The 27877-nt window shown below is 40.8% G+C and overlaps 1 protein-coding gene across 2 annotated transcripts in view; it reads right to left on the bottom strand.

The window, feature by feature from the left end:
* The window catches only part of agbl1 (AGBL carboxypeptidase 1), a 746393-nt gene that overhangs the window by 629179 nt on the left and 89337 nt on the right, over positions 1-27877 (bottom strand). For both annotated transcript variants that reach the window (XM_078168290.1, XM_078168291.1), the window contains exon 5: positions 3535-3666. In XM_078168290.1, the coding sequence (XP_078024416.1) occupies positions 3535-3666 (132 nt within the window). The remainder of the gene's footprint in view (positions 1-3534; positions 3667-27877) is intronic.

Genomic DNA, 27877 nt, shown 5'->3' with positions numbered 1-27877 from the left:
ATGAGGACCGACCCAGGAAAGGAAGACCAAGAGTCACCTCTGCTTCTGAGGATAAGTTCATCCGAGTCACCAGCCTCAGAAATCGCAAGTTAACAGCAGCTCAGATCAGAGACCAGATGAATGCCACACAGAGTTCTAGCAGCAGACCCATCTCTAGAACAACTGTTAAGAGGAGACTGTGCGAATCAGGCCTTCATGGTCAAATAGCTACTAGGAAACCACTGCTAAGGAGAGGCAACAAGCAGAAGAGATTTGTTTGGGCCAAGAAACACAAGGAATGGACATTAGACCAGTGGAAATCTGTGCTTTGGTCTGATGAGTCCAAATTTGAGATCTTTGGTTCCAACCGCCGTGTCTTTGTGAGACGCAGAAAAGGTGAACGGATGGATTCCACATGCCTGGTTCCCACTGTGAAGCATGGAGGAGGAGGTGTGATGGTGTGGGGGTGTTTTGCTGGTGACACTGTTGGGGATTTATTCAAAATTGAAGGCACACTGAACCAGCATGGCTACCACAGCATCCTGCAGCGACATGCCATCCCATCCGGTTTGCATTTAGTTGGACGATCATTTATTTTTCAACAGGACAATGACCCCAAACACACCTCCAGGCTGTGTAAGGGCTATTTGACCAAGAAGGAGAGTGATGGAGTGCTGCGGCAGATGACCTGGCCTCCACAGTCACCGGACCTGAACCCAACTGAGATGGTTTGGGGTGAGCTGGACCGCAGAGTGAAGGCAAAGGGGCCAACAAGTGCTAAACACCTCTGGGAACTCCTTCAAGACTGTTGGAAAACCATTTCAGGTGACTACCTCTTGAAGCTCATGGAGAGAATGCCAAGAGTGTGCAAAGCAGTAATCAGAGCAAAGGGTGGCTATTTTGAAGAAACTAGAATATAAAACATGTTTTCAGTTATTTCACCTTTTTTTGTTAAGTACATAACTCCACATGTGTTCATTCATAGTTTTGATGCCTTCAGTGAGAATCTACAATGTAAATAGTCATGAAAATAAAGAAAACACATTGAATGAGAAGGTGTGTCCAAACTTTTGGCCTGTACTGTAGGTCTTGATGAGATGAACAAGACAGTTTTGGTTTGATCTTTCTACGTCATTCCTACAAGCCGCAGCAGCCATTTTAGTGTGTGTAGGTGGCGCTAGACAGCCCATTATGGAACTTTGAGGATTAATTACTTCATTTTCTAAAATTTTTCACCAGTCCTGAGATGCATGCCAATTTTGGTGATTTTTTGAGCAGGTTTAGGGGGTAAACAGATTTTTTTCCACATCAGTACCCCCCCCCCCATCATGCAGTAGGTGCCCTTTTTTCCTTTTCACCCCTGACCTACAAACATCCTAAGTCCACCACTGACAGAGAGAGACAAGTTGAAGAGCAGGCAGATGGAGGTGGCTTTCAACTCCTCCCTTTCAGTCCCAAACCGTAGGTCCAATCATCAATCTGAACATACCACGAGAGAGATACACTCGTTCTGAACGCATAGATATAGGCTTCATGTTTGTAAAATAAAAAATGCAATCTTGGACATACGTTTATGATGTCTAGCTCACAGCTGACATATTTGCTCATGTTACTTCAGAGGCACTAGCTCATTTCCTGTTGGAGTTAGGTTGTTGGTGTCAATGAGTGATTTGTATCTCTTGATCAGACAAAGAAGCCAGTTTTGATTTAATCTGTCTACACCATTCATACGGGCCACAGCAGCCATTTTGGTGTGTCTAGGTGGTGCAAAAATTGTCAAGAGGTTTTGTGACATGTCACCTTTCAGAGGCACTAGCTCATTTCCTGTTGGATCTAGGTCAGCAGTGTAAATGAGTGATTTGTAGGTCTTGTGGAGAAAAAGAAGCCAGTTTTGGATTGATTTTTCTACAGAATTCTTACAGGGTGCAACAGCCATTTTAGTGTGTCTAGGTGGTGCAAACATTGTCAAGAGGTTTTGTGACATGTCACCTTTAAGAGGCACTAACTCATTTCCTGTTGGATTTAGGTCAGTGGTGTCAATGACTGATTTGTAGGTCTCGAGGAAATGAAGAAGCCAGTTTTGATTTAATCTTTCTATAGCATTCGTACAGCCCACAGCAGCCATTTTACTGTGTCTATGTGGCACAAAAATTGTGAAGAGGTTTCGTGACATGTCACCTTAAACACCTTAAAATCCAAACTGTTCGAGTAATGACAAAGTTGTTCAGAGGAATTGTTTAGCAGGGCTTGGTCTGTCATGTGTGCGAGTTTGAAACCGATAGGATAAATGATGTAGGAGGAAATATTTTTTGAGAGAGAGAATTTGTGAAAAACGACATCTTACTTTGAAAGGGCAATAGCGCACTTCCTGTTGGACTTAGGTCAGTAGTTACAGTGCGTGATTTGTAGGTCTTGATGACACGAACGAGCCAGTGTTGGTTTGGTTTTTCTACGGGATTCCTACCGGTCGCAGCGGGCATTTTAGTGTGTCTAGGTGGCACAACAAAATCATCAAGAGGTTTTGTAAGACATCACCTGGAAGATGCCATAAAATCCAAACCATTCAAGTAATGAAAAAGTTATACAGAATATTTGATTAGGACAAGTTGATCTGTCTTGTGTGCGAGTTTGAAGCCCATACGATAAACGGTGAGTCTCGATGAGACGAACAAGCCAGTTTTGGTTTCATCTTTCTACGTCATTCCTACAAGCCGCAGCAGCCATTTTAGTGTGCCTAGACTGCTAGGTGGCACTAGAGAGGCCATTTTGGCACTTTTCGGATTATTTTTTTCATTTCCTACAATTTTTCGCCAGTCCTGACATGCGTGCCAATTTTGGTGAGTTTTGGAGCATGTTTAGGGGGTCAAATTCCAGTTTAAAGAGGCGGTGGGAGAAAGAAAGACAGAATAATAAACGCTACAAAAACAACAGGGTCCCTAATAATAATAATAACAATAATAATAATAAACTTTGCAGGAACAAGAGGGCCGAGGCCGAGGTCCCTAATAAATGTACCAGAAACAAGAGGGACTTAGGGCCCTAATAAATAGTTAATACAAAAGCAGGAAGTAGTGAGATAGAAAAAATAAACAGTGCTTCTCAATGTCAAGGATGCTTCCTTTCTAGGATGGGTCCTTCCAAAAGGGGTCCTTCAGAGACTAGGCAACACCCATTCTAAGCATTCAGTGAACACAAATTGGAACAGGCTAGCTAGTGACCAGGTGTGACTTATTGTGTGGCAATTCCGGCAAATCATGTGCAAAGAACTGTGGGCACTTAATGCACTCTGAGGATACACACATGCATCCTTGAAAATTCTCTGAAGGAAGGATTTGGTTCTTGGTAGAATTGGGAGGATCCATTGGGAGGGTCTTTTGACAGGATTTGATGACAAAGCACATTTCATACATATCAATATCAATTGATCAGTGAGTGCTGTGTGTGTGTGTGTGTGTGTGTGTGTGCGTGTCTGTGTGTGTGTGTGTGTGTGTGTGCGCATGCCTGCGTGCATGCCTGCGTGTGTGCGTGCTTGTGTGTGTGTGTGTGTGCAGTTACCTGATGCAGAGAAGACCTGGATGACCCATAGAAAGGCTGCAGCCCTCCTAGCATGTTTGATGTTGTGTTTGAGCAGATTCAGACTCAGCAGCACAGCTCCAGCCTCCTCTGCCTTCCTACCTATATGACGATCTGCAGAGAACAAATATCAAATGTTTCCATGAATGTGTAGACAGAGTAACAATGAGGTTAAAAGGGTAGAATCAGCTGATCATATGATGGATTTATCTTAATCAAGCCCCCTCACTAGTGTGTGGCACTTTCTGCTTACACACCAAAACTAAACTGCTAATGTGCACAAATCAAGTCATTTATGTGCACACATAATTATCCAAGTGAAGGGATGACTACCATTACTATGAGCAAACAAATGATCAGAAATGTTATACTTGATACCTGTTGATACCTGATGGGTCCAACAACCACCCTGTTCTGTTTTTCCTAAACCTAACCACATGCTTTTGTTGCCTAAACCCAACCACATGCATTTGGTGACTACAGTAACCATGTGTTTGCTGTTGAAGGAAAAAAAAAAAAGTTAATTTTCGGTGTTGTACCGACACAGTGCGTTCATTTTGAAAGAAACTGTAATGCAAACTTTTCGGATTAATTTTTTCATTTCATAAAATTTTTCGCCAGTCCTGATAGGCATGCCAATTTTGGTGAGTTTTGGAGCATGTTTAGGGGGTCAAATTCCAGTTTAAAGATGCGGCGGATGAAAGAAAGAATAATAATTAAAGCTGCTAGCAGCGTTGTCGGGACCTCGGCTTCACGCTTTTTCAGCTTCCAGCTCACATAGAGATTTTGAATTATTTAAGAGAGGCAAAATGTTGATAAAACAAGCTATGTCAATAGAATGCAACGTCCACATTGAAATGTAATACACTGTCATGATAAAGAAATTATATAATGTGGACAACAACATGGTGTTGTCATGCTGTTAAGAATTGAAGTGTACCCCATGTATTGTAAAAGACAAAGGCCTTTTATGACAGTGCTCCTGTTTCGTGTGTAACACATTGTGATCTAAGTACATGAATATATATGTACCTAATATAAATTTTAACTGGATAACAATATAGTATGTAATTAACAGTCATGATCATAAATGTAGCAACAGAGTTATCAGTATTAAAGGTTGTAGTAGTATGTGACAGATGGAAAATGGTGGTACATAATGTAGGTGGTGTTTAAGTTTTTTCAATAAAATAATGTACAAGTCCCTATAGACAGAAAAAAATCACCTTTCCAAAAACTGCTGTACAAATATAATATATTAATATTTTTGCCACTTTGAACAAGTCAATTTAGTCTTTTAGAACTACTGTAGAGTGAAATATACATATTAAATATTAACTATGTTTTGAGGATTTTAATTGTTTAATGGCTTGTTTCATAGCTCTACTGTTTTTATAGGGGGAAAAAATTTGAAATAATTTCCATAAAATACATGTCAAGGAGAATTCAATAGTTGTTTTTAGACCCTGAGCTAGGTCAATGAACTACTTCAGCCTGAAATATATACAGTACAGGCCAAAAATTTGGACACACCTTCTCATTCAATGCGTTTTCTTTATTTTCATGACTATTTACATTGTAGATTCTCACTGAAGGCATCAAAACTATGAATGAACACATGTGGAGTTATGTACTTAACAAAAAAAGGTGAAATAACTGAAAACATGTTTTATATTCTAGTTTCTTCAAAATAGCCACCCTTTGCTCTGATTACTGCTTGCACACTCTTGGCATTCTCTCCATGAGCTTCAAGAGGTAGTCACCTGAAATGGTTTTCCAACAGTCTTGAAGGAGTTCCCAGAGGTGTTTAGCACTTGTTGGCCCCTTTGCCTTCACTCTGCGGTCCAGCTCACCCCAAACCATCTGGATTGGGTTCAGGTCCGGTGACTGTGGAGGCCAGGTCATCTGCCGCAGCACTCCATCACTCTCCTTCTTGGTCAAATAGCCCTTACACAGCCTGGAGGTGTGTTTGGGGTCATTGTCCTGTTGAAAAATAAATGATCGTCCAACTAAACGCAAACCGGATGGGATGGCATGTCGCTGCAGGATGCTGTGGTAGCCATGCTGGTTCAGTGTGCCTTCAATTTTGAATAAATCCCCAACAGTGTCACCAGCAAAACACCCCCACACCATCACACCTCCTCCTCCATGCTTCACAGTGGGAACCAGGCATGTGGAATCCATCCGTTCACCTTTTCTGCGTCTCACAAAGACACGGCGGTTGGAACCAAAGATCGCAAATTTGGACTCATCAGACCAAAGCACAGATTTCCACTGGTCTAATGTCCATTCCTTGTGTTTCTTGGCCAAAACAAATCTCTTCTGCTTGTTGCCTCTCCTTAGCAGTGGTTTCCTAGCAGCTATTTGACCATGAAGGCCTGATTCGCGCAGTCTCCTCTTAACAGTTGTTCTAGAGATGGGTCTGCTGCTAGAACTCTGTGTGGCATTCATCTGGTTTCTGATCTGAGCTGCTGTTAACTTGCCATTTCTGAGGCTGGTGACTCGGATGAACTTATCCTCAGAAGCAGAGGTGACTCTTGGTCTTCCTTTCCTGGGTCGGTCCTCATGTGTGCCAGTTTCGTTGTAGCGCTTGATGGTTTTTGCGACTCCACTTGGGGACACATTTAAAGTTTTTGCAATTTTCCGGACTGACTGACCTTCATTTCTTAAAGTAATGATGGCCACTCGTTTTTCTTTAGTTAGCTGATTGGTTCTTGCCATAATATGAATTTTAACAATTGTCCAATAGGGCTGTCGGCTGTGTATTAACCTGACTTCTGCACAACACAACTGATGGTCCCAACCCCATTGATAAAGCAAGAAATTCCACTAATTAACCCTGATAAGGCACACCTGTGAAGTGGAAACCATTTCAGGTGACTACCTCTTGAAGCTCATGGAGAGAATGCCAAGAGTGTGCAAAGCAGTAATCAGGGCAAAGGGTGGCTATTTTGAAGAAACTAGAATATAAAACATGTTTTCAGTTATTTCACCTTTTTTTGTTAAGTACATAACTCCACATGTGTTCATTCATAGTTTTGATGCCTTCAGTGAGAATCTACAATGTAAATAGTCATGAAAATAAAAAAACGCATTGAATGAGAAGGTGTGTCCAAACTTTTGGCCTTTACTGTATATGAAATCTTAATTATTTTTTGAGGATTTTAAGCCTTTAATGGCCAGTTTGTTTACATGCAGGGTTTCTGCAGGTATCAGCAAATCTAATTTAATGCTTTTTAATGCCCTTTTTAATGCCACATTAAACAAATTTAATGCCCATGTCCAACTGCAGATAGTTTTTTTATTTATTTATTTGATAGATAGATAGATAGATAGATAGATAGACAGACAAAATTGTAAGCATTTGACAATGCTAATCTTGAATATATGAGAAAATCTAAATTTAAATTAACTGTCACTCTATAGTGAATTAGAAATGGCTCACAAGCAGAGCTGGGTAGTAACTAGTTACATTTACTCAGTTACATTTACTTGAGTAACTTTTTGGATAAATTGTACTTTTCAGAGTAGTTTTAATGCAAAATACTTTTTACTTTTACTTGAGTTATATTGTTTTAAAGCAACAATACTCTTACTTGAGTACAATATTTGGCTACTCTACCCACCTCTGAGTACATAATTACATATTATATATATATATATATATATATATATATATATATATATATAAAAATATATATATAAATAAATAAAATATATATATATATATATATATATATATATATACAAAATTGCAAAAACTTTAAATGTGTCCCCAAGTGGAGTCGCAAAAACCATCAAGCGCTACAACAAAACTGGCACACATGAGGACCGACCCAGGAAAGGAAGACCAAGAGTCACCTCTGCTTCTGAGGATAAGTTCATCCGAGTCACCAGCCTCAGAAATCGCAAGTTAACAGCAGCTCAGATCAGAGACCAGATGAATGCCACACAGAGTTCTAGCAGCAGACCCATCTCTAGAACAACTGTTAAGAGGAGACTGCGCGAATCAGGCCTTCATGGTCAAATAGCTGCTAGGAAACCACTGCTAAGGAGAGGCAACAAGCAGAAGAGATTTGTTTGGGCCAAGAAACACAAGGAATGGACATTAGACCAGTGGAAATCTGTGCTTTGGTCTGATGAGTCCAAATTTGCGATCTTTGGTTCCAACCGCCGTGTCTTTGTGAGACGCAGAAAAGGTGAACGGATGGATTCCACATGCCTGGTTCCCACTGTGAAGCATGGAGGAGGAGGTGTGATGGTGTGGGGGTGTTTTGCTGGTGACACTGTTGGGGATATATTCAAAATTGAAGGCACACTGAACCAGCATGGCTACCACAGCATCCTGCAGCGACATGCCATCCCATCCGGTTTGCGTTTAGTTGGACGATCATTTATTTTTCAACAGGACAATGACCCCAAACACACCTCCAGGCTGTGTAAGGGCTATTTGACCAAGAAGGAGAGTGATGGAGTGCTGCGGCAGATGACCTGGCCTCCACAGTCACCGGACCTGAACCCAATCCAGATGGTTTGGGGTGAGCTGGACCGCAGAGTGAAGGCAAAGGGGCCAACAAGTGCTAAACACCTCTGGGAACTCCTTCAAGACTGTTGGAAAACCATTTCAGGTGACTACCTCTTGAAGCTCATGGAGAGAATGCCAAGAGTGTGCAAAGCAGTAATCAGAGCAAAGGGTGGCTATTTTGAAGAAACTAGAATATAAAACATGTTTTCAGTTATTTCACCTTTTTTGTTAAGTACATAACTCCACATGTGTTCATTCATAGTTTTGATGCCTTCAGTGAGAATCTACAATGTAAATAGTCATGAAAATAAAGAAAACGCATTGAATGAGAAGGTGTGCTGTACTATGACCAATACAACTGTACTGTACTGTACATATATATATATATATAAATATATATATGTATATATTTATATATATATATATATATATATATATATGTACAGTATATATAAGAATATATTTGTGTTTCTTGTGCCTTGATTTATGTTATGTTTGTAAAGATTTAATTTATTTTTGTTTTAGTTAAAGGGGTATTGTTTAAAATACATGAATTTGCAGATTATTATTTTTGATTGATTGATTACGTTCATGTTATTTTACAAATAAATCAGACGTTACTCAGTACTTGAATAGTTTTTTCACCAAATACTCTTTTACTCTTACTCAAGTAATTATTTGGATGACTACTTTTTACTTTTACTTGAGTAATATTGTTCTAAAGTATCAGTACTCTTACTTGAATACAATATTTGGCTACTCTGCCCACCTCTGCTCACAAGATGGTTTACAGTCTCAGAATTTATTTGCACATTTCAAAAATAACAAAACCAGCCTGAAGAATGATGTGAAAAACTAAGGCCCAATTCCAATCCGATCCCTTACAGACTCACTGACTTATAGGCGCGTTCATGTGAAGTGTGTGAGTGTGTGAGGTCTGTCCCATTGTCAAATCGTCAAGTCAGTGAGTCAGTGAGTGAGCCCTTTATGCCCCCTTATTCTTGCCCCGTAAGGAAATTACCCACAGTTCATAGCGTTGTGACGTCAAATACAGGGGTTGCCCTCCGAACACCGGAAGTGTTATTAAAAAAAAAAACTGAAAACACGGTCAGCAGATATGCAAATGGTAACGTTATGGAAGGAGAGCGAAAAAACAGATAGATAAACAATGAAACATTACATTAACAAGGATTTAAGATGGTACATAAACACACATGAAGTCAGAGGAATACCAGTGGTTATATTCCACACACAAAGAATATATATCTATATCTATTTTTATTTATGTATCTATAAATATATGTATATATATATATATATATATATATATATATATAGATAGATACATACATACATACATACATATATATATACAGTACAGGCCAAAAGTTTGGACACACCTTCTCATTCAATGCGTTTTCTTTATTTTCATGACTATTTACATTGTAGATTCTCACTGAAGGCATCAAAACTATGAATGAACACATGTGGAGTTATGTACTTAACAAAAAAAGGTGAAATAACTGAAAACATGTTTTATATTCTAGTTTCTTCAAAATAGCCACCCTTTGCTCTGATTACTGCTTTGCACACTCTTGGCATTTTCTCCATGAGCTTCAAGAGGTAGTCACCTGAAATGGTTTTCCAACAGTCTTGAAGGAGTTCCCAGAGGTGTTTAGCACTTGTTGGCCCCTTTGCCTTCACTCTGCGGTCCAGCTCACCCCAAACCATCTGGATTGGGTTCAGGTCCGGTGACTGTGGAGGCCAGGTCATCTGCCGCAGCACTCCATCACTCTCCTTCTTGGTCAAATAGCCCTTACACAGCCTGGAGGTGTGTTTGGGGTCATTGTCCTGTTGAAAAATAAATGATCGTCCAACTAAACGCAAACCGGATGGGATGGCATGTCGCTGCAGGATGCTGTGGTAGCCATGCTGGTTCAGTGTGCCTTTCAATTTTGAATAAATCCCCAACAGTGTCACCAGCAAAACACCCCCACACCATCACACCTCCTCCTCCATGCTTCACAGTGGGAACCAGGCATGTGGAATCCATCCGTTCACCTTTTCTGCGTCTCACAAAGACACGGCGGTTGGAACCAAAGATCTCAAATTTGGACTCATCAGACCAAAGCACAGATTTCCACTGGTCTAATGTCCATTCCTTGTGTTTCTTGGCCCAAACAAATCTCTTCTGCTTGTTGCCTCTCCTTAGCAGTGGTTTCCTAGCAGCTATTTGACCATGAAGGCCTGATTCGCGCAGTCTCCTCTTAACAGTTGTTCTAGAGATGGGTCTGCTGCTAGAACTCTGTGTGGCATTCATCTGGTCTCTGATCTGAGTTGCTGTTAACTTGCGATTTCTGAGGCTGCTGACTCGGATGAACTTATCCTCAGAAGCAGAGGTGACTCTTGGTCTTCCTTTCCTGGGTCGGTCCTCATGTGTGCCAGTTTCGTTGTAGCGCTTGATGGTTTTTGCGACTCCACTTGGGGACACATTTAAAGTTTTTGCAATTTTCCGGACTGACTGACCTTCATTTCTTAAAGTAATGATGGCCACTGGTTTTTCTTTAGTTAGCTGATTGGTTCTTGCCATAATATGAATTTTAACAGTTGTCCAATAGGGCTGTCGGCTGTGTATTAACCTGACTTCTGCACAACACAACTGATGGTCCCAACCCCATTGATAAAGCAAGAAATTCCACTAATTAACCCTGATAAGGCACACCTGTGAAGTGGAAACCATTTCAGGTGACTACCTCTTGAAGCTCATGGAGAGAATGCCAAGAGTGTGCAAAGCAGTAATCAGAGCAAAGGGTGGCTATTTTGAAGAAACTAGAATATAAAACATGTTTTCAGTTATTTCACCTTTTTTTGTTAAGTACATAACTCCACATGTGTTCATTCATAGTTTTGATGCCTTCAGTGAGAATCTACAATGTAAATAGTCATGAAAATAAAGAAAATGCATTGAATGAGAAGGTGTATATATATATATATATATATATATACAGTACAGGCCAAAAGTTTGGACACACCTTTTTGTACTTAAGAAAAAAAGGTGAAATAACTGAAAACATGTTTTATATTCTAGTTTCTTCAAAATAGCCACCCTTTGCTCTGATTACTGCTTTGCACACTCTTGGCATTCTCTCCATGAGCTTCAAGAGGTAGTCACCTGAAATGGTTTTCCAACAGTCTTGAAGGAGTTCCCAGAGGTGTTTAGCACTTGTTGGCCCCTTTGCCTTCACTCTGCGGTCCAGCTCACCCCAAACCATCTGGATTGGGTTCAGGTCCGGTGACTGTGGAGGCCAGGTCATCTGCCGCAGCACTCCATCACTCTCCTTCTTGGTCAAATAGCTCTTACACAGCCTGGAGGTGTGTTTGGGGTCATTGTCCTGTTGAAAAAGAAATGATCGTCCAACTAACGCAAACCGGATGGGATGGCATGTCGCTGCAGGATGCTGTGGTAGCCATGCTGGTTCAGTGTGCCTTCAATTTTGAATAAATCCCCAACAGTGTCACCAGCAAAACACCCTCACACCATCACACCTCCTCCTCCATGCTTCACAGTGGGAACCAGGCATGTGGAATCCATCCGTTCACTTTTTCTGCGTCTCACAAAGACACGGCGGTTGGAACCAAAGATCGCAAATTTGGACTCATCAGACCAAAGCACAGATTTCCACTGGTCTAATGTCCATTCCTTGTGTTTCTTGGCCCAAACAAATCTCTTCTGCTTGTTGCCTCTCCTTAGCAGTGGTTTCCTAGCAGCTATTTGACCATGAAGGCCTGATTCGCGCAGTCTCCTCTTAACAGTTGTTCTAGAGATGGGTCTGCTGCTAGAACTCTGTGTGGCATTCATCTGGTCTCTGATCTGAGCTGCTGTTAACTTGCCATTTCTGAGGCTGGTGACTAGGATGAACTTATCCTCAGAAGCAGAGGTGACTCTTGGTCTTCCTTTCCTGGGTCGGTCCTCATGTGTGCCAGTTTCGTTGTAGCGCTTGATGGTTTTTGCAACTCCACTTGGGGACACATTTAAAGTTTTTGCAATTTTCCAGACTGACTGACCTTCATTTCTTAAAGTAATGATGGCCACTGGTTTTTCTTTAGTTAGCTGATTGGTTCTTGCCATAATATGAATTTTAACAGTTGTCCAATAGGGCTGTCGGCTGTGTATTAACCTGACTTCTGCACAACACAACTGATGGTCCCAACCCCATTGATAAAGCAAGAAATTCCACTAATTAACCCTGATAAGGCACACCTGTGAAGTGGAAACCATTTCAGGTGACTACCTCTTGAAGCTCATGGAGAGAATGCCAAGAGTGTGCAAAGCAGTAATCAGAGCAAAGGGTGGCTATTTTGAAGAAACTAGAATATAAAACATGTTTTCAGTTATTTCACCTTTTTTTGTTAAGTACATAACTCCACATGTGTTCATTCATAATTTTGATGCCTTCAGTGAGAATCTACAATGTAAATAGTCATGAAAATAAGGAAAACGCATTGAATGAGAAGGTGTGTCCAAACTTTTGGCCTGTACTGTATATATATATATAGATATATATACATAGATATATAGATAGATAGATATTCTTTGTGTGTGGAATATATGCTTACAATAACCGATAATGATCACGCCCAGAGCTGCCAGTTGTAGCATCCGGAGCAGATCCGGAGCCCTTTCAGACTCTCACACTCAGTCACTTACAGCTGACGTCAGTTAAGTCAGTGAGGGTTCAGGGCTTGAGTCTTTAGGGGCCGGATTGGAATTGGGCCTAACTCTCACCTGAAAAGGCTGGAGGCGGTCACTGTAGCGGCAGGTGTGGTGGTGGTGGTGGTAGCAGTAGCAGCAGCAGCTGCAGTTGTGGTGGCGACAGCGTTGCTGGTCACGGCAAAGAAATTCAGCACAGTTAACTGCTGCCTGCCTTTAATCACCGACTTGTGACTATCTGACAGCATGTGAGTTTTCACCGCATTGACGCCCATTTTGCAAAGTTTGAAGATCTTTTTGCACACGCTGCAAAATGCCTCTCCGGGTTTACCGTCGACGGGCTTTAACCAGGTTCTGAATAGTTCCTCATCCAACCACTTCTGCTGAAACTTGTAGCATTTTTCAGCATCTTTTCCCATTTTTCCGACATTTGCTAATATTCCCTCCGCTCTTTCGCCACAGCATGAGCACCCTCACAGCACGCTGCATTCCAAGCATCCGGTGTTGTGACTTTGTGCACCGGCCGTAAACAATAGCCAATTAAAGGGTCCTGCTGTCAATCATCACATTATACTTCCGATCAAAATTATTAAATGTTTATATAATCAAAATAAATCAGGAATAACAATGGGTTTTTTTTCCATCAAGTGTATTTAATTTTTAATGCCTCTGGACATCGAATTTAATGCTTTTTTAATGCCATTTAAGGCCTTAATTTTCGCAAAATCTATTTAATGACTTTTAATGCTTTTTAATTACCCGCGGAAACCCTGACATGGCTCCACTGTTTTTTTTATAGAAAAAATAAACAGAAAACTGAAATAATTTCCACAAAATTAATTCAAGGAGAATTTGATTGTTCATATTATTAGGTTCTGAGCTTGGTCAATGACTGACAGCAACAATGATTCTGATGCATTGTTATTTATTTTTTTCTTTTTTGCAGTGCCAGATTAAAAAAAAAAAAAACCTCACATTGAGGTCCTGAGGACAAGCCTTTCTAAAACTGCTGTAAAAAATATTATATAAATACTGTTCTACATTAAACAAGTTTATCTTTTAACACTAGTCAGCCTGAAATATACATATCAATCATTAATTATATTTTTCGGAATTTAACCCTTTAAATGCCAGTATGTGTACATTGTAGCCCACAAAATGCTTTGCACTGATTTCTCACTTTAGACGCAGTGATGGTTGAATGAAGCTTCATGAATCATTTTTTTATTTTCTCAGCCCAATAAATGGCGCTTTTTGTTCAACAAAAGGTTTTAATCACAGTGAATTGCCATTCTGTGAGCCCCTTTCATTAAACCAAGAGCACCATCTAGTGGGTTCAGAAAATAAAGAAAAGGCCTCATGAGGCTCCTTTCAGCCAACACTATATAGAGGCTGAGGGTTGGTTCATATTTGGACCTGTATGCACAGGCTGAAGTAAGCAGCCCCATGTAAGCCTGCAGTTCAATAATTTGCCAGTGTGTTATGACCATGCTGGTATTTCAAGGCCCCTACATGCTGCAGGATTTACTCAGCTCAGAGCAAAGGTGAATGTGTGACGTTCTGCTGCGCTGCAGGTGCAGAGGTTTATTTGGGGGACTTGTACATACTGTATTGTTGCCCTAATTAGTGTCTTGACGTTCAGCTGCTGTAATGTCTTGTGAGGTTCAAAATGATTTCTCCTGTACTGCTGCTCATACTTAAAACTATGGTTGCAGTGAGCACTACAACAATTTTGTTTTGATTCTTGCTAGTCGTCCTTTTGCATGATTAAAGTAGTTTATAATCTTGAGTGTGGCCGTCTAAAAGAAGGCACACACACACACACACACACACACACACACACACACACACACACAGACGCAAGCATACACATCTTTTTTAGTCACTCACAATTATCCAACATCAATAGCAACACACACTTATGGTTATGTTGTCAGGGCACTGCAGAACACAGTGAAAAGATGAAATTTTGCTTTAAAATGTGAAACAATGGCACCTCCTAGTGGGAAAATATAAAAATTACAAGTTAAAGGCCAGTAGTCCAAAATGACACCGTAGGAATGCATTAGTTTATGTAAGGAGTAATGTGGGGTCAAAAATGCATTGTTAAGGATTTTCAATGGGACGGGTTCTGTCTCTAGGCACTAATACGTCAGTTTGTTTGTAGCTCATCCAATTTAGGCTAATGTAGGAATTCAGATAACAATTCTAAAAGTTAAAAAAAAAAAAAAAAAGAATATTCTTTGGCAAATTTGAGCTATATTCCTTTACCACAGCCAAAATGTCTTGAAAATAAAAAAAAAAACAGAGTGGCACAAACTGTCCCTAGGATCTCCAATTAAAATGGAGATTCTGTTGCTTTAATGGCAGGAAGCAGGCCGATGCATCAGTTGTATTGGTCATAGTTACACAGTAATGCATGAGTGAGTTGCATATTCTTGTTTCTGTGGTGGAATGACATATCTCACATGTTTAGATACTTCCTGTTTGTGGCAGAGGGAGTTACAGATTGCACTAAGTATACATAATGTTGTATGCATCAAAAAGACAGCATTTAATTTTTCTGTCAATTAAATCAAAAGAAAGGTGTTTGATGAGGCTACTGTGTTGATGAATGTAACATTTCCTCAAAGATGTATATTCTTTCCTGATGTTTGTAACACTGTTATTGACTTGTACTTGAAATGAGGTGATTTACTGCAACCCTCCAGGTCAATCACTTGGGTTCAGAGACATAAAATTGATAAAATAAATGGAAATACTTTTAAGGTCATTTTTAAAATAATTTAAAACCTCTTGACCTGTTGAAAGCTTGAGTGTACAGCAAATGAATGCAATCATTGTCAAACTCAATTTGAAAAATGTAAAGGGTTCTTATGAAGTGGTGTGAGCTTATATTTTGAAAGTTGTAGACATTAGCCATGTGACCTAATTAAACTTTGACATGTGTGACAATCAAACAAAACATCCATATTCGAAGACAACAGCAGATGAAGTGCTCATGTGGGTTGCAGTATCATGGTATCCAGGAAGGTGCTCTTTGGTCAGGAAGTGTAGAACATCTTGAAAAAAACAAAATCCAAGGCAACTCTTCTCTGGTGCAAAAGTTAAAAGGCCTTTATTAAATGGCTAGTTCATGATGAACATTAATGTTGGTGATTTTAATGTTCATCATGAACTAGCCATTTAATAAAGGCCTTTTAACTTTTGCACCAGAGAACAGTTGCCTTGGATTTTGTTTTTTTCAAAACATCCATATTCATTTGAAATCATGTGACCTAGTGGAAGCGTGCTTGATGTCTACCGGCTGCTGTGAGGATATAAGTAACAGCAGACAGACACAAATATATACTAGTTAATGTCAGTGGAGAAACTGAGCAGGACTACATGTATTTAATCATGAGTGCTGCAGCACAGTTGTAGCTACAGATTTGATTCAGATTCTAAATGAGGCAAAAGAGTTTGACCTGGAGATCTTGTATTTACATGTTTTGATATCAGGCATTTATTTAGGAAAATGTAGGAATGAGACACATGAGCTGGTCAGTTTGGTCAGTGTTATCCTGTCAACACACACAGGCTTGTGTCTGTCAGAGTGAAGCCATTGTTATGCTAATTACATGCAGCTGAGTGGGACAGGCAGATGAGGGAGAGACATTTACAATGTCTAGCTCACAGCTGACACATTTGCTCATGTAACTTTCAGAGGCACTAGCTCATTTCCTGTTAGATTTAGGTCAGTGGTGTCAATGAGTGATTTGTAGGTCTTGAGCTGACAGAGAAGCCAGTTTAGGTTTGATGTTTCTACACCATTCTGACCGGGCGCAACAGCCATTTTAGTGCAAAAATTGTCAAGAGGTTTTGTGACATGTCACCTTTAAGAGGCACTAACTCATTTCCTGTTGGATTTAGGTCAGTGGTGTAAATGATTGATTTGTAGGTCTCGAGGAATTGAAGAAGCCAGTTTTGGATTTATCTTTCTACAGCATTCGTATGGGCCACAGCAGCCATTTTACTGTGTCTAAGTGGCATAAAAATTGTACAGAGGTTTTGTGATGTCACCTTAAACATAGCATAAAATCCAACCTGTGCGAGTAATGACAAAGTTGTTCAGAGGAATTGTTTAGCAGGGCTTGGTCTGTCATGTGCGGGAGTTTGAAACTGATAGGATAAATGGTGTAGGAGGAAATATTTTTTGAGAGACAGAATTTGTGAAAAACATCATCTTACTTTGAAAGGGCAATAGCGCACTTCCTGTTGGATTTAGGTCAGTAGTTACAGTCTTGATGACACGAACGAGCCAGTGTTGGTTTGGTTTTTCTACGGGATTCCTACTGGTCACAGCAGGCATTTTAGTGTGTCTAGCCGGCACACTAAAACGGTGTAGGAGGAGTTGATTTTTTAAGGAATTTTGAAAAGGAGCATTTTTGAGGCGAAATCTTACTTTGAAAGGCAAATAGCTCATTCCTGTTGGGTTAAGGTCGAGAGCGTGATTTGTAGGTCTCGATGAGACAAACAAGCCAGTTTTGGTTTCATCTTTCTACGTCATTCCTACAAGCCGCAGCGGCCATTTTAGTGTGCCTAGACTGCTAGGTGGCACTAGAGAGGCCATTTTGGCAGTTTTCGGATTAATTGTTTCATTTCCTAAAATTTTTCGCCAGTCCTGACATGCATGCCAATTTTGGTGAGTTTTGGAGCATGTTTAGGGGGTCAAATTCCAGTTTAAAGAGGCGGTGGGAGAAAGAAAGAATAATAATTAAAGCTGCAAGCAGCGTTGGGCGGGACCTTGCACTCGCACCTGTTTCGGCCCCCATCTTATGTCGTCATTGTGAATTATTTAGAAATATCAAACATATTGCCACAAACATCAGAAAATCCTTACAGAGCTGAACGCTTTGATGTTTGAATGCTTTCTGTAGCTGTAGGTATGTAGAAGTGATGTCACAATATGCAAATTAGATGAGTCAATTTATTCCAATCAGATTCCTCTTCCATCATTTTGAGGAAGAAACAACAAAAACAGCACAAAACAAAAGAAATGTACTGTATAAATATGTCCAAAATGCTTTTTTACTGATATTTATGAAATCCAATATGGCTGCCGCCTAGTGATGCCACAATATGCAAATTAGGTGAGTTAATTTACTCCCATCAGATTCCCCTCCCTTTTTTTGAGGATGAGATGACAAAAACAACACAAAACAAAATAAATCTACTGTGTAAATATGTTCAAAATGTTGTGTTACTGAGATTTATGAAATCCAATATGGCCGCCGCCTAATGATGCCACAATATGCAAATTAGATGAGTTAATTTACTCCCATGACAAACTTTGGGTCATGATGAATATTTTTCTCATTCACAGTATGCCTTTATCTCTCACCACTTTCAAGCCACAGTCTTTTGAAATGTTGAAATGAAAATGGAATATTTTCGTCAATAAACTGACCTGTTTTAGTGGAGATTTAACTCCTTGAACAAGTTCTTCCCATTCCCAAACCGTTGGTCCAATCATCAAAATAATGTGATGATGAGAGAGATAAAGTTATACAGAAGATCTGTTTAGCAGCAGTTGAGGTGGCATGAGTGCGTCTTTAAAGCCGATACAATAAACAGTGTAGGAGGAGGTGTTTTTTTTTTAAGAGCACGTTTGAGGCGAAATCTTACTTTGAAAGGGCAAATAGCTCACTTCCTGTTGGATTTAGGTCATGGGTGTCAGCGCGTGATTTGTATGTCGAACACGCCAGTTTTGGTTTGATGTTTCTACGACATTCCTACGGGCCACAGTGGCCATTTTAGTGCGCCTAGGTGGCGCTAGAGAGCCCATTTTGGCACTTTAGGGGTTAATAATGTGTATTTGCTGTTTCAAATGAAGATTCTGCTGCTGTAATCTGTCCTTTAAAGATTGTGAGACACACAGACACACAGAGCTGTGTGGCCGTGTCTGTGTGTGCAGCCGTCAATAGAACGCAAGATCAATGAACCCATGACTTGGGAGTAGAACTTTGATGGCTTCTGAAAATCAATCAATCAATCAATCAATCAATCAATATCACAAATCACAATTTGCCTCACAGGGCTTTAAAGCATACTACATCCCTCTGTCCTCAGTCCTCAATGAGACAGAAGGGGAGACAGAGAGAGAGATGCAGGACAGACGATAATGACAGTAGCTTACAACAACATTTACCCTGTGGGCCCGAACGACACATTGTGCGTCCAAATTCACACCTGTTTTTCTCTATTGATTTTCTCCGCGACCGTGTGTCATAGCGAGAAGCCACGCATATCATGTGAAACAGCGAAATTGTAGCTTTCCGACAAGACCAAGCACTTGTCGGTAGTCCAATGTTTTCATAGCAAAAAAAATGATAAAATTACACTAAAATGATGAATAACAGAGCTTTCATACAGCTCTGCACACACATTACTCTTGGACGGATTACTCGCGAATGCAGACTCGCACAGAAATGCCACGCATATCACATGAAAGTGCAGGAGCAGAGCTTTCCAGTGATGCCACACACATTATTGTACCGTCATCCCCATCACACTATAAATCCAGATCTCAGATTTCTTCAAAATCCATTATACAGATCTTGTTATCAGTCAATTCATATAGTGAGGAATATCGTATCTTACCACGTCTTAGGCTTGCATGTGTTTCTCCCTGTCTATCCACATTTGTAGTCTGGCTTTCAAGATGCAAATATCTCCATATTGTCCAGCTGACACTCCATCAAACTTTGTATGGCAAGACCAGCCACTTCACCTTTGCGCACTCCGACTACTGCAGCCTAATTATGCATGCATGACAAGGCCGTAGTCACCATATACATTGAGGGGGACATGTGTGTCATCCAATGCCCAAAATGTCTCCCCAATATATAACTGAAACTGAAAAACAACAACAAACTTTACTGCAAACAAAGTGGCAAATATTATCTTTGAGGACATCATTGCACTTGGTTGACTAGTTTTCTATTATGTTAGATGTAAATATTGCATGTTTCTTTCAGATAAAACACATTTTTGACTTGTGAATGAGTCAATGGAATTTCTTGCAATAATGAAAAAATACTGGCAATCATTTTCTGCCTGGCACAAACCACATGTTTTGGACAGCTGTGAAGTGACAGAATGTCCCACCATCATGGTTCTTATATTGCCAGATTTCAGAGCGTCTCCCCTCTTCATATATGGCAGAATATGTCTTCTTCCAACTTGCTATGGTGAGATACATGTAAAAATGTAAGAATTTAGTCACACGGATTTGTTTTTTTCATTGATATAAAAATTAATATAAAATACAGGCACATAGAAGGACATGAAATGATGGCAAATCTGGATAGCCCTGATTGACCTGGAAAAAAAACAAGATATAGCATGTGTATCTAGCTTTTATAATGACTGTGATATGAGCTTAAAAGTAAAGTAAAAATAAATACCCCAAAAACGCATAGAGCCCATAGGGTAAATGGAATTAATAATATTATAATTATAATTCTGGTAATTGTGGTACAATATGTTGAATTAATATCTGATAGTATACATATGTGACAATAATCATATGTGTATAATAACAGTAGAAGGATGACACACAAAGACAGACAGACACACACACACACACACACACACACACAGTCAGACAGAAAGACTGCATGTAGTTAGGTGACAGCCCATGAGAGGGGGGGGGGGGGGGGGGGGGGGGGGGGCAGGGAGTGGAGTGTGTGTGTGTGTGTGTGTGTGTGTGTGTCTGTGTATGTGTGTGTGTGTCTGTGTGTGTCATACGTCTACTGTCATTATACACATATGATTATTGTCACATATGTATACTATCAGATATTAGTATATACTTTCAACATGTTGTACCACAATAGCCAGAATTATAATTATAATCTTATTACTTTCATTGATGTTGTTGTAACACACACACACACACACACACACACACTTGTGGCTTGTGTCTGTCAGAGTGAAGCTTTTGTTATACTAATTAATGAGAGCTGCAGCTGAGAGAGAGACTAGGTGAGAGCAGAATGGGTTGAAAATTTCTCGAACTAGTCCTTACAGTTCCCAAACCATGGGTCCGATCTTCAATCTGAAGGCATCATCACATAGATAAACTTGTTCTGAACGCAGAAATATATAGCTTTTATGTCTATGGACTCAAAAACGTGAACTTAGTCACAAGTTTACGATATGTTGGCGCTCATCTTTTCTTACAGAGATCATCATGAGGAGTTGTGTCCTGTACCTTAGAACGCTTCTAAAATCCAAACCGTTCCAGTAATGACAAAGTCCTTCACAAGTAATGTTCACCAGGGGTACAGCTGTCATGTGCGCGAGTTTGAAGCAGTTATGATAAACGGTGTAGGAGCAAATATTTTTTGAGAGAGAGAATTTGTGAAAAACGTCATCTTACAATGAAAGGGCAATAGCGCACTTCCTGTTGGACTTAGGTCAGGGGTTGCAGCACGAGATTTGTAGGTCTTGATGAGATGAAGGAGCCAGTTTTGGTTTGGTCTTTCTACGGGATTCCTACCCGTCGCAGCGGGCATTTTAGTGTGTTTATGTGGCACAAAAATTTGGTTTTGTAAGACATCACCTGGAAGATACCATTAAATCCAAACCATTCGAGTAATGAAAAAGTTATACACACTATCTGATTATGACCAGTTGATCTGTCATGTGTGCGAGCTTGAAGCTGATACAATAGGAGGAGTAGAGTTTTTAAGAAAAAGAGAATTTGAAAAAGAGCATTTTTGGGGGGAAATCTTACTGTGAAAGGAAAATAGCTCACTTCCTGTTGGGTTTAGGTCATGGGTGTGACCACGTGATTTGTAGGTCACACATCCCACGGTCACACGCATTGATGAAAACTCAAGCTTTTGATAACTTTTCATCTTCAACGTCTCGGGATGGGACAGACCAAGGTTTGAAGTCGATCGGATGAAGTCTCTAGGACTAGTTCGTTCATTTAGGACCCCTGTAAATGGCCAAAAATGCACCAAAATTGCACAGTAAATTCAAAATGGCTGACTTCCTGTTGGGTTTAGAGCATGCCTCCAAGAGGCTTTTTTGTACATCTCTGGGCGTTACATAAGCCTGCCGAGTTTCATACATGTAGGTTAAACTAGCTTCAGGGGCTGTGTCCTCAAACTTTTGTAGGGGGCGCTTCTGAGCCATTTTTTGGAACCCGCACAAGAGACCCTTAAAATATCAAATTTTTCACCAGTTCTGAGATGTGTGCAAAGTTTCATGAGTTTTCGGATATGTTAAGCCTCCCAAAAAGGCAATTCATTTGGAGGAATAATAATAATAATAATAATAATAATAATAAAAAATCCTTGCATTTCAATAGGGTCCTCGCAACGCTAGGTGCTCGGGCCCTAATTAAAGCTGCAAGCAGTGATGAACGGGCCCTCGCACCTTCACGCAACTTGGGGGGGCTGGCAGGACGTCTTCTGACGTGTCAGTTCATTTCTGTCAAAGTTAGACATCGCATGCAGGAGTGACTTTGCATATCTTTGATACAGCGCTGGAATGACATATTTCACATTTTGTATCACTTCCTCTTTCCACTAGAGGGAGTTGGAGAGCGCAGTAATTATACATCATGTTTTTGTACATCAAATATACACCACAGCATTTAACTTTCAGATAAATCAAAAGATAAGTGTTTGAGACCTACTTCCTGTCACCACTAGCTAACACTATGAGTATCAGGAAATATGGTCATATAAATGTTTTCAGGGCAGAACTAATATGAATCATCTGAAGTCTGATGGAGATCAGAACATTTATGGCAACAACATAGCAATTTCCTGTTTCATGGCGAGACATCAAAATTAAACCCTCTGCAGCACGTATTGACACTAATGATATGTCATGTTTGTGTACATCAAATACACACCACAGCACTGAAATTTCAGGTTAATCCAAAGATAAGTGTCTGGTAAGAAGTACTTTCTTTCACCACTAGGTGGCGCTATGACTATCACGGAATATTGTCATATAAATGTGTTCAGGGTGGGACAAATATGAATCATGTCAAGTTTGGTGGACAACAGACCATTTACTCCAAATTTATAGCAATTTCCTGTTTCATGGCGAGACATCAAAAGTAAACTCTCTGCAGCGCGCATAGACACTAATGATACGTCATGTTTGTGTACATCAAATATAGACCACAGCACTGAAATTTCAGGTGAATCCAAAGATGAGTGTCTGGTAAGAAGTACTTCCTTTCACCACTAGGTGGCGCTATGACTATCACGGAATATTGTCATATAAATGTGTTCAGGGCGGGACAAATATGAATCATGTCAAGTTTGGTGGACAATGGACCATTTACTCCAAATTTATAGCAATTTCCTGTTTCATGGCGAGACATCAAAATTAAACCCTCTGCAGCACACGTAGACACTAATGATATGTCATGTTTGTGAACATCAAATATAGACCACAGCATTGAAATTTCAGGTTAATCCAAAGATAAGTGTCTGATAAGAAGTACTTCCTTTCGACACTAGGTGGTGCTATGATTATCAGGCAATATGGTAATGAAAATGTGTTCAGGGCGGGACTAATACGAATCATGTGAAGTTTGGTGGAGATTGGACCATTTATGCCAGAGCTACAGCAATTTCGTTTTTCATGGCGAGACCTCAAGATTCAACGCTCGGCAGCGGGCGCGCCATTCAACATTGGGCAAATCCTGTGATAACCTTTGGTCACAACATAGTCACGCTTACATACACCAAGTTTGGAGCCAATCTGATTAAATCTGTAGGACAAGTTCGTTAATTTACAAGCCCTGGAAATGGGCAAAAACGTACAAAAGTGGCACAAGTAAATTCAAAATGGCGGACTTCCTGTTGGGTTTGGAGCATCGCTCCAAGAGACTTTTTTGTACATAATAGAGTGTTACAGGTGCCTACCAAGTTTCATACATGCAGGTCAAAGCAGCTTTGGGGCCTGCTTAATTGAAATATTCTAGGGGCTGCTGTTGAGCCATCTTGGTGCATCAAAGCACAAAAATCACATCAGACAACAAGACTTGTGACCTATGATGTGTATGCCACGTTTGGTGAGTTTTCAAGCATCCCTTGTCCCTTCAAAACAACATCGTGTTTGATTGCGAACAAGGCGGCGCCACGGTGACAGCGTTTGATGAAAACTAAAAAGCTTCATTTTTAAGCATCATCAAGGTCTAAGGACTTAGACCAGCAAGTTTGTGGGTCTGATTAACCTGTTAGAAGCGGGACATCAAAGAATGTATAAAGTAGCTTTCTGTTGCCAGAAGGTGGCGCTATGGCGGTGATTCAAAATTCCTCTGTAGATGTGTTCAGGGCTGAACTGTCATCATATGTGTGAAGTTTTGGCAAGATATTCCCACGTGGAGTCAAGTTACAGCAACGTTTATCATCACGGCGAAACATCAAAGTTTGCCGCCAGGCCGTGGCCACGCCCTTCGACGAAAACTCACAGTTTCCACAATAAAGCATCATCAACGTCTTATGACCTTTTTCACCAAGTTTGAAGTGGATCTGGTCAAGTCTGTAGGAGATGTACATTAAAGTCTAAAACATGACATTTCCCATTGCCAGTAGGGGGCGCTATGTTTATCTCTAATTATTGACATGTAGATGTGTTCAGGACGGGACTGTCATCAATCCTGTGAAGTTTGGCCAAAATTGGACCATGTATGCTGGAGTTATAAACTACTTCCTGTTTAGTGGCGAGACCCCTAACTTTGACGCCATCCCACGGTCACACGCATTGACGAAAACTCAAGCTTTTGATAACTTTTTATCTTCAAGGTCTTGGGATGGGACAGACCAAGGTTTGAAGTCAATCGGATGAAATCTCTAGGACTAGTTTGTTCATTTATGACCCCTGGAAATGGCCAAAAATGCACCAAAATTGCACAGTAAATTCAAAATGGCTGACTTCCTGTTGGGTTTAGAGCATGCCTCCAAGAGGCTTTTTTGTACGTCTCTGGGCGTTACATAAGCCTGCCGAGTTTCATACATGTAGGTTAAACTAGCTTCAGGGGCTGTTTCCTCAAACTTTTGTAGGGGGCACTACTGAGCCACACGAGACCCTTAAAATATCAAATTTTTCACCAGTTCTGAGATGTGTGCAAAGTTTCATGAGTTTTCGGGTATGTTAAGCCTCCCAAAAAGGCAATTCATTTGGAGGAATAATAATAATAATAATAATAATAAATCCTTGCATTTCAATAGGGTCCTCGCACCGCTAGGTGCTCGGGCCCTAATAATAATAATAATAAAAAATCCTTGCATTTCAATAGGGTCCTCGCACCGCTAGGTGCTCGGGCCCTAATAATTAAAGCTGCAAGCAGCGATGAACGGGCCCTTGCACCTTCACGCAACTCGGGGGGGCTGGCAGGACGTCTTCTGACGTGTCAAGGTGCTCAGGCCCTAATAAACGGCGCGATTTCAATAGGGTCCTCGGACAACTTCGTCGTCGCTTGGGCCCTAATTAAAGCTGCAAGCAGCGATAAACGGGCCCTCGCAGTCCACGCGTGTCGGGGCATGCTGCTGTTGGGGGGCATGCACCTAGATGTCTTGTCAGCTGAAATAAATGAAAAAATAAACGTTATCTCTTACTTACATTTCCAGTATACAGGTAGGCACCCAACCCACGCATGTATTTTTCCAAAAAGTAGAAGCTGAATACATGCCCAATAGTTCAAGGTCTTCTGACTCTTTAAAAGTTGACATGGTGTCTCTAGCTTAAAGTATGAGGGACAAGAAGAGGTTGAAAGTCGATGAGTTTTGAAGAGGATTTGAAGATTTTCCAATTTACTTCCATTCACACTAATTAGACTGCCACCAGAACGCCACCTATTTGCACTGAATTTTGCACAAACCCTCATCGGGCCATGGAACACAATTAGCAAAAGTGTTGTGGTAATCGGACTGTATTTGGTCAAGATATGAAAGACTGTCTGTTTTGAAAACAATGTGCAGGAATTTGTTGTTTTATATTTTGGCCGTTCAATCAAAATCAAATCCCAATCAAAATTCTTTTAATGACTTTTTGTCAGGAGAGTTGACAGATGCTACATGCAAAGTTTGGTGCAAATCGGTCAAATCGCCTAGGAGGAGTTCGAAAAAGTACGTTTTTCATTTGTCGCGATTTAGCGAATGGAAAGTTACCGCGAAAGTGGGCGTGGCTTACACCATACAATTCAGCTGATTTCAGAGAACACGTAAATAGAAGGTTTAACAATGTGCGACATATTATGTGGGAGTTATTAGCCACAAACGCTTTTGCATTGAAAATAGCGCCACCTGCTGGTCATTTTTGGTGTGTGAGTTACAGGGGCCAGTCTATACTACCCCTATCAATTTTATATCCATGAGTGTTATAGTGGTGGCACAGTGCCAAATATTAAATTAGACGGCCACCAGAGCGCCACCTAGTGGCGGATTGGTAAGTCCTTCATCAGATATCCTCAGGAGGGCATTGACAATAATTATACCAAGTTTCGTGTTAATCCACCCAACTGATGTTGAGGTATAAAATACTTCACTTTAAAGAGCGCCACCTTGTGGTCATCACCCGAAATTTTTCACAGGTGCGACTTATATTTCAAGTTCGGTGAGTTTTGGGATATGTTCAGGCAGTGAAAAATGCGATCCTTTTAGACAAAGACAAAAAAAAAAAAAAAAAATCATTCAAAAAACAATAGGGACCTCGCAGGTCTGTGACCTGCTCGGGCCCTAATAATAATCATTCGAGAAACAATAGGGTCCTCGCAGGTCTCCTGCTCTGGCCCTAATAATAATAAACAGCGTGATTTCAATAGGGTCCTCGGACGACTTTGTCGTTTCTCAGGGCCTAATAATAATAACAACAATAAACAGCGCAATTACAATAGGGTCCTACGGACGACTTCGTCGTCGCTCAGGCCCTAATTAAAGCAGCTGTGATCGGGCCCTCGCTCCCCCATGCAACCGCAGGGGCCTGAGGCACGCGGGGGCTGTGGTGGGAAGCGAGAAGGGAGAAAAAACCTGGCAGGAGCGAAAAAATGCAATGTTTCGTTCATCCACCAGGTGGTGCTACGAGCGTAACCAGATGTGGCCAGGTGCGTTCAGGGGTGGACCCTCATCACACGTGAAATTTCAAGCAAATCGGACAATGCATGAAGGATTTATACCAAGTTGATGTTCCGTGGCGAAGGATGAAAAGTTGCCACTGCCGCCGCAGCAGCCTGCAACATGACAGGACACGTGTGTCACTGTGGAGATTCATCGACTTGATTGTCATGTGGCCACAAAATGTAGTTGATCAGGTCAGGAGCTTGAGGTTGGTGTTTGTCAGTGTAAAAGATGGCATTTCCTGTTTCCACAAGGGGGCGCCATGAGCAAAATTGCCTACGAGCATATGGAGGCATTGAGGGCGGGGCTCTTATCATGTACAGAAATTTTGAAGCAGTTTGGATGAATTATGTGGGAGAGAGAGCTGCTTGAATATGCATGGCGATGGATCAAAATGGCAGTGCCATAGCAGCCACGCCCTTTGACCTACAGACATGCAGAGCACAGCATTTGATCAGCATGGTCTCTGGATGATCTGTAAAAAAAATTTGAAGTCGATTGGATCAAATCCCTAGGACGAGTTCGTGAAAATACAACATGTGGAAATCATGCCAAAATGACAAGTCAAAATCAAAATGGCCAACTTCCTGTTTGGAGTAGACCATTGGTGCCAGAAACTTTTTTATGCATCTGGACAACATACACATGTGTACCAATTTTCATGTTCCAACTCCAAAAAAACCCTATGGGGAGGTGTTTTTGAAAATTTCAAGGGGGAGCTATAGAGGCATTTTGTCCCCCCCATGGGCGATGCTCCTATCAGATGCAAGAGCTTGCCATTCTTGACCTGTGTAACAATTTTCATGAGGAGATGAGGTCGCTGAAGCCATCAAAAAGCCAAACGTATTTAGTAGCGAGGGTTCGATAGTTGCCATGCTACCACATGGACACCATTAGACGTAGCTTCACAGCGTTCACAAGGTAGCTTCACCAACTTGTTCTGCATGCATTAGA

Source organism: Epinephelus lanceolatus, chromosome 5 (assembly GCF_041903045.1).
Source record: "Epinephelus lanceolatus isolate andai-2023 chromosome 5, ASM4190304v1, whole genome shotgun sequence".
Lineage (NCBI taxonomy): Eukaryota > Metazoa > Chordata > Actinopteri > Perciformes > Serranidae > Epinephelus > Epinephelus lanceolatus.
Note: the sequence above shows the minus strand (reverse complement) of the source record. Positions and strands in the feature narration are given on the sequence as shown.